Source organism: Ursus americanus, chromosome 17 (assembly GCF_024610735.1).
Source record: "Ursus americanus isolate L20-20 chromosome 17, mUrsAme1.1.p, whole genome shotgun sequence".
Classification (NCBI taxonomy): domain Eukaryota; kingdom Metazoa; phylum Chordata; class Mammalia; order Carnivora; family Ursidae; genus Ursus; species Ursus americanus.
Genome location: NC_142143.1, coordinates 57,084,665 through 57,091,731, shown reverse-complemented (window position 1 = coordinate 57,091,731; position 7,067 = coordinate 57,084,665). Strand labels below are relative to the sequence as shown.

Genomic DNA, 7,067 nt, shown 5'->3' with positions numbered 1-7,067 from the left:
TCAAGCAAATACATCAGAGAATTCTTGAAAATCAGAAAGCATCTTTCTCCGATGAAATGACAGATCCATAGGAGTGAAAAGAAGTCCTTTACAGAGTGTGCGTTTAAATTGTAAATATTTTTAATAATAATAAATAAGAAAAACCTGAGTATGATAGAGTTCATGTTGTTAAAATAATCTATAATAAAATGTCTCAGTGTTACATGCAGATTTAACAGACACCAGGAATCAGCAATGAGAAACAGCACAGTAACTACATTCATTCTGCTGGGACTGACAGATGACCCTCCACTGCAGGTTTTGATTTTTATCTTTCTCTTCCTCACCTATATGTTGAGCATAACTGGGAACCTGACTATCATCTCCCTCATCTTATTGGATTCCCACCTTAAAACACCCATGTACTACTTCCTACAAAATTTCTCCTTCTTGGAGATCTCATTCACATCTGCTTGTCTTCCCAGGTACTTGTATAACATAGCCACAGGTGACAGGGTCATTACTTACAATGCCTGTGCCAGCCAGGTATTTTTTACTGACCTCTTCGGTGTAACCGAATTTTTTCTCCTGGCAGCCATGTCCTATGACCGCTATGTGGCCATCTGCAAACCCCTGCATTATGTGACCGTCATGAGTGGCACATTCTGCAGAAGATGTGTTTTCTGTTGCTGGGTAGCTGGTCTATTTATTATAATCCCCCCACTTAGCCTAGGCCTCAATCTGGAATTCTGTGATTCTAATGCCATTGATCATTTTCTCTGTGATGCATCTCCCCTCCTGAAAATCTCTTGTTCAGATACGTGGTTCATGGAACAGACTGTTATAATCTGTGCTGTGCTGACCCTCCTTATGACACTTATGTGTGTAGTTCTGTCTTACATTTATATCATCAAGACAATTTTAGGATTCCCTTCTGACCACCAAAAGAAAAAGGCCTTTTCCACCTGTTCTTCCCACATGATTGTGGTTTCTATCACCTATGGCAGCTGCATCTTCATCTACATCAAACCTTCAGCGAAGGAATCGGTGGCCATGAATAAGGGTGTGACGGTGCTCACTACCTCTGTCGCTCCAGTGCTGAACCCTTTCATTTATACACTGAGGAACAAGCAAGTCAAACAAGCCTTCAGTAACTCAATCAGAAGAATTGTGATATTTTCCAGGAAATAAGAGAATGTGAAGCCAAATAAATAAATATGATGAACAAATATCATGAGCCAAATTTCCTGGTCACGTTACCTTATTCAATCCACTCTCATTCATCCTGCCCTAGTAACATCTTCCTTACAAACGTCTTTTAAGATCCTTCCACAAATAGGCATGTTAATAGCTTTTAAAAACTTAAATCCTAGCTTTACCTCCAAATTAGGAAAATAAAAAAACAAAACACAACAATTAAACAGTAGCATATGTCCAAATCAGAACATATCAAAACACAAAAATGTTGTTTAAAAGTTTTACATTTTCCAGCAAAACACTAATGGTTGTCATTGTTTCTTCCAATCCGAAGCTTTCAAATAATTTCTCCCTTGATTCACTTAACAAATATGAATTTCGTAGTTTCTTAGAGTCAGGTACTATGTGAAGCACTAAAAATAAAGCAGAGAACAAACCAGCAAAAACTTACTCCCATGTACCCTCAGGGCAAAATAGAAACAGTTCTGTATTAAAGAAAGCAAAATAGTTAACTTGCACTCAAGTAAATATTTTTCCATCAAAGGGAGTTATAACCTTACAATTATGGAAAAACATCAAAAAGACCAAAACAAAAATTATAAGGTTTGTAACTATATCAAACTGATAATAACCAAAACTTGTAAATGCTACAGATAAGCCTTTCTCAAAAAATACACAAAGTTAAAGGGAAGATGATGAAAATGGGTAACTGTCCTCAAAACTTCAGATACTTTGGTATTGCAAAAAAAAAGAAAAGAAACCCGCCAGATGTATACACCTACATTGAAATGCTAACAGAAAATGTCACTAAAATAAGCAAAGTCTTGCCAAAAAATGAAGCGATAGAAATCAAGGAAATAAAAACAGCTAGATACATAGGATCTTGAAAAGTTAAAAAAGCTTCCAAAAGGAATATGGAAAGCTATACGTAAAGGCGTTCCGTCTTTTGTGATATGAAGGTACACATTGGAGGAATATACACTGTTTACCACGTTGCCTCCGAAAAAAGAAGCTCACACAGCTCATCATCTGAAACTGCTTGCCCCTCTCACTATTCTCCACGCTTTAGGAATTAGAACTGACATTTCCCCTCTGTGTCATGCCTAATCGTTTCCAACTGTTGCTTCCCTGTCAAAATATATTTCCTCATTCTTTATTGGCTCACTCTTTTTTCCTTTAGTTTTAAATTAAAAAATTACTCAGGTTTCTCAAAAATAAACATAAACTACCCTATGATCCAGTAGTCCTGCTTCTGAGTATATACCCAAAAGAATTGAAATCAGGATCTCAAAGAGATATCTGCCATCTCGTGTTTATTGCATCTCTGTTCACGATAGCTGAAATGCAGAAACACATGTCTATCAACCTAAATGTCCATCGACTGATGAATGGTTAAATTAAACGTGGTATATACAATGAAATACTACCCAGCCTTTAAAAAGAAGGAAATTCTGCAACATGCAACAACATGGATGGACCTTGAAGACTTATTTTAAGTGAAATAAGCCAGACACAGAAAGAGAACTAATTCATGATCCCACTCTAGAGATCTGCTTTACAACTTTATACTGTCCACCCGAAGTTGTGAGGAGGCAATAATTAAGCAAGAGCATTTATTTGGGATCAAAGAATTGCTATTCAGGATACACAGATTTGGGTAAGGAACTCACATAGTACCCTACTCGGGAGCAAAAATCAGTTTTGTAAGCAACAGGGAATGCTTGTATACATTATTTACAAAGAACTCTTCATTAGTGTTGGTGGCAAAAAGCCAATCTTGACTGAATATAATTAGTTGCTAAGCAAGATCTCTTATTATAGCAAACTGCAGGTATTTGGCCTGAGTGTTTAGAATGTTTGGGATTTGGTCCCGTTTGAAAGTTCATAGCTCCATGGGTGAGGACAGGTTCACCTCCTTAATGGCCTCCCAGCTTCACTGTAAAACCCCTGGATATATGACCCCATCTCATTTCACTTCTCATATTTCCCCCTTTTGATGAAAATCTTTCTATGAAAGCATCCCTAATCAGTCATGTATTTACTTAGTCCCAAAGTCGCTGGGATGGACCTACTCAGGAATTCAAGCCCCATGTCGGGGGGAGTTTTTAATCTTTGACGGATGTTTTAAGGACACTGTCATTAGGGTCAGGCCACAACGAGCAACATGGAGGTGGTCAGAAAATGGTTCTTAAACAGTTTCCACATCTGGGGCTTTAGTAAGCCACCTGCAATTTCAAGTGAATCAATCCTTGGAGTGACTATAATCAGATGCTCACCTTCCTTTTAGCAAGACAGTACGCATAAAAAGAGCAATTAACAATATTAATATTCCCCAAACCTCATGTACATTAGGTGTTAATCTAGGAAATTGTTAAGAATGTTGAATCGGGAAGTGTCTAAAGGCTCAGTAAACTTAGTGCAATAGAACAGATCTAAGGAAATAAAACCTTACTGTTGGCAAGTCAGCAAGTCCAGTACAATTTCATATCTTAACAAGATAAAATCTGAAGAACAAAGATGGAGTCATTGCTGGCAACTCTTTTCATATCTTTCCCCCTTTGCTCATAAGTTCCTACTCAGTAGAGTAATATTAGTCCATAAAAGGCCAGAGTGGTTTCATTACCTGCCCTGGTTCCATCTAGTCCCTCTGTGACAGGGTTGGGGAGGACCTGTGACTAATTTCTCCAAGCCTTCTGGTCCATAAAATCCATACTGATGAAAAGTATCTGACATAGTCATCTGTGCAAACACAAGCTGCACAGTTGGGCAAGTTACAGCAGAGGATTTAATTTTTACTAAGCATTTGATTAACATAGCAACATACATAATTAAGATTAATAGTGATCAATGAGTTTGTCCTATCAGTCTTAACCATGATCCTATTTCTGATGGCAAATAACTAAAGAGATCAAAAAAATCTCCAACTCCTGGCTGGTGTCCTATTTCAGCTAATACGTTGATATTATTCTTTATAAATTTTAGTTCTTTTTTTTTTAAAGATTTTATTTATTTATTTGACAGAGATAGAGACAGCCAGCTAGAGAGGGAACACAAGCAGGGGGAGTGGGAGAGGAAGAAGCAGGCTCATAGCAGAGGAGCCCGATGTGGGGCTCGATCCCGTAACGCCGGGATCATGCCCTGAGCCGAAGGCAGACGCTTAACCGCTGTGCCGCCCAGGCGCCCCTATAAATTTTAGTTCTAATGTTACTTCACCAGATCAATTAGTATAGAAACAACATTTTTCTCCTAATAAGGCACAAGTGCCTTCTTGTTGCTCCATTAAGATATCAAGTGCCCTTGATAGTCTGTAAGACAACTTCTGCCAGGTTATCAACTTCAGTTTATTGATAATTCAAATGGAACAGAAGTATTAGAGGTGCTGGCCATGACTATGGATAAGTTGTATATTGCCTATTCTAAGTCTATTATTCCACTCCAAGGAATAAAGCCTTGGGCAAAAGTATGACCAAGATCCTTTCTATCTATGATTGGGTTATTGATTGGCACCCATCCAAAATTATAACCTTCCCAGCTTCAGCAAGGTCTTTTTAATTGATATGAGAAGGATCCCAGATTTGGTACAGGAGCAGTGGAGAGAGGAGTCTAATACTGGCATCATACGCAAAATCAATAGTGCCATAATGCTCTTTCCATTTAATAAGAAGAGTGAAGTAAATACTGATGCCACAGACACAAAAAAATCCAGAACCTTCTAGGGACAAAGCATATGTGGGTCCCTTTCCCCAGATTCTTTTCTCAGTTACAAATGAAGAAATCTCATGATCGAAATGTAATCATCCTTACAGAGTACATGATAATCTGATTTACTGGAATTGTGTGAGTGACTATATATATTATTTTTCTATATACTTGAAGCAATAATGAGTTGATTTTTTTAATGTTTTTTATTATATTAGGTTATTCACCATACAGTACATCCCTGGTTTTTGATGTAAAGTTCAATGATTCATTCGTTGCATATAACACCCAGTGCACCATGCAATACATGTTCTCCTTACTACCCATCACCAGTCTATCACATTCCCCCACCCCTCTCCCCTCTGAGGCCCTCAGTTTGTTTCTCAGAGTCCATAGTCTCTAATGCTTCATTCCCCCTTCTGATTACCCACCCTTTCTTTAACCCTTTCTTCTCCTACCCATCTTCCTAATTCTTATGATCCATAGATGAGAGAAACCATATGATAATTGTCTTTCTCTGCTTCACTTATTTCCCTTAGCATTATCTTCTCCAGTGTCGTCCATGTTTCACCAAATGTTGAGAAATCATTCTTTTTGATAGCTGAGTAATATTCCATTGTATATATGGACCACAACTTCTTAATCCAGTCATCTGTTGAAGGGCATCTCGGTTCCTTCCACGATTTAGCTATTGTGGACAATGCTGCTATGAACATTGGGTGCATTAGGCCCTTCTCTTCACTACGTCTGTATCTTTGGGGTAAACACCCAGTAGTGCAATGGCTGGATCATAGGGTAGCTCAATTTTTAACTTTTTAAGGGACCTACACACTGTTTTCCAGAGTGGCTGTACCAACTTGCATTCCCGCCAACCATGTAGGAGGGGTCCCCTTTCTCCACATCCTCTCCAGGAATTGTTGTTTCTTGCCTTGTCTATTTTTGCCGTTCTAACTGGCATAAGGTGGTATCTTAGTGTGGTTTTGATTTGAATTTCCCTGATGGCTAATGATTTTGAACATTTTTTCATGTGTCTGTTAGCCATTTGTATGTCTTCATTGGAAAAGTGTCTGTTCATATCTTCTGCCCATCTTATGATATGTTTATTTGTTTCTCGCATATTGAGTTTGAGAAGTTCTTTGTAGATCTTGGATACCAGTCTTTTATCTGTAACACCATTTGCAAATATATTCTCCCATTCCGAGGGCCGCCTCGTAATTTTTTTTTTACTGTTTCCTTGGCTGTGCAGAAGTTTTTATCTTGATGAAGTCCCATAAAGTCATTTTATCTTTTGTTTCTCTTGCCTTTGGAGATGTGTCATGAAAAAGGTTGCTTTGGCTGCAGTCGTAGAGGTTGCTGCCTATATTCGTTCTCCTCTATGACTTTGATGGATTCCTGTGTCACATCGAGGTCTTTCATCCATTTGGAGTTTATCTTTGTGTATGGTGTGAGAGAGTGGTCAAGTTTCATTCTTTTGCATGTAGCTGTCCAATTTTCCCAGCACCGTTTATTGAAGAGACTGTCTTTTTTCCACTCAATGTTTTCTCCTGCTTTATCAAATATTAGTTGCCCAAAGAACCAAGGGTCCATTTCTGGGTTCTCTATTCTGTTCCATTGGTCTATGTGTCTGTTTTTGTGCTAGTACCATGCTGTCTTTGTGATCACAGCTTTGCAGTACAGCTCAAAATTCGGAATTGTGATGCCCCAGCTTTGCTTTTCCTTTTCAACAGTTCCTTGGTGATTCAGGGCCTTTTCTAGTTCCATACAAATTTAAGGACTATTTGTTCCAGTTCTTTGAAAAATGTCCTCGGTATTTTGATCAGGATAGCATTGAAAGTGTAGATTGCTCTGGGTAGCATGGACATTTTAACTATGTTAATTCTTCCGATCCATGAGCATGGAATATTTTTCCATCTTTTTGTGTCTTCTTCAAAGTCTTTCAAGAGTGATTTATAGTTTCTAGAATATAGATCCTTTATGTCTCTGGTTAAGTTAATTCCAAGGTAACGTATGGTTTTTGGTGGTATTGTAAATGGGATGGATTCCCTAATTTCTCTTTTTCAGTCTCATTATTCGTGTATAGAAATGAAACTGATTTCTGAGCATTGATTTTTTATCCCACCACATTACTGAATTGCTCTACAACTTCTAATAGTTTGGGAGTGGATTCTTTTGGGTTTTCCATATAGAGTATC

General features: G+C 38.1%; 1 protein-coding gene across 1 annotated transcript; it reads left to right on the top strand.

The window, feature by feature from the left end:
* The first annotated feature begins 234 nt into the window (after positions 1-234).
* Positions 235-1,170, top strand: LOC123787326 (olfactory receptor 6C2-like). The gene has a single exon (XM_045789971.2). It carries the CDS (start codon positions 235-237, stop codon positions 1,168-1,170), a length of 936 nt encoding a protein of 311 aa, XP_045645927.2.
* The last annotated feature ends 5,897 nt before the right edge of the window (positions 1,171-7,067 follow it).

Coding starts and splice junctions, on each gene's coding strand:
- LOC123787326 (XM_045789971.2), top strand. CDS start 235: ATGAGAAACAGCACAGTAACTACATTCATTCTGCTGGGACTGACAGAT.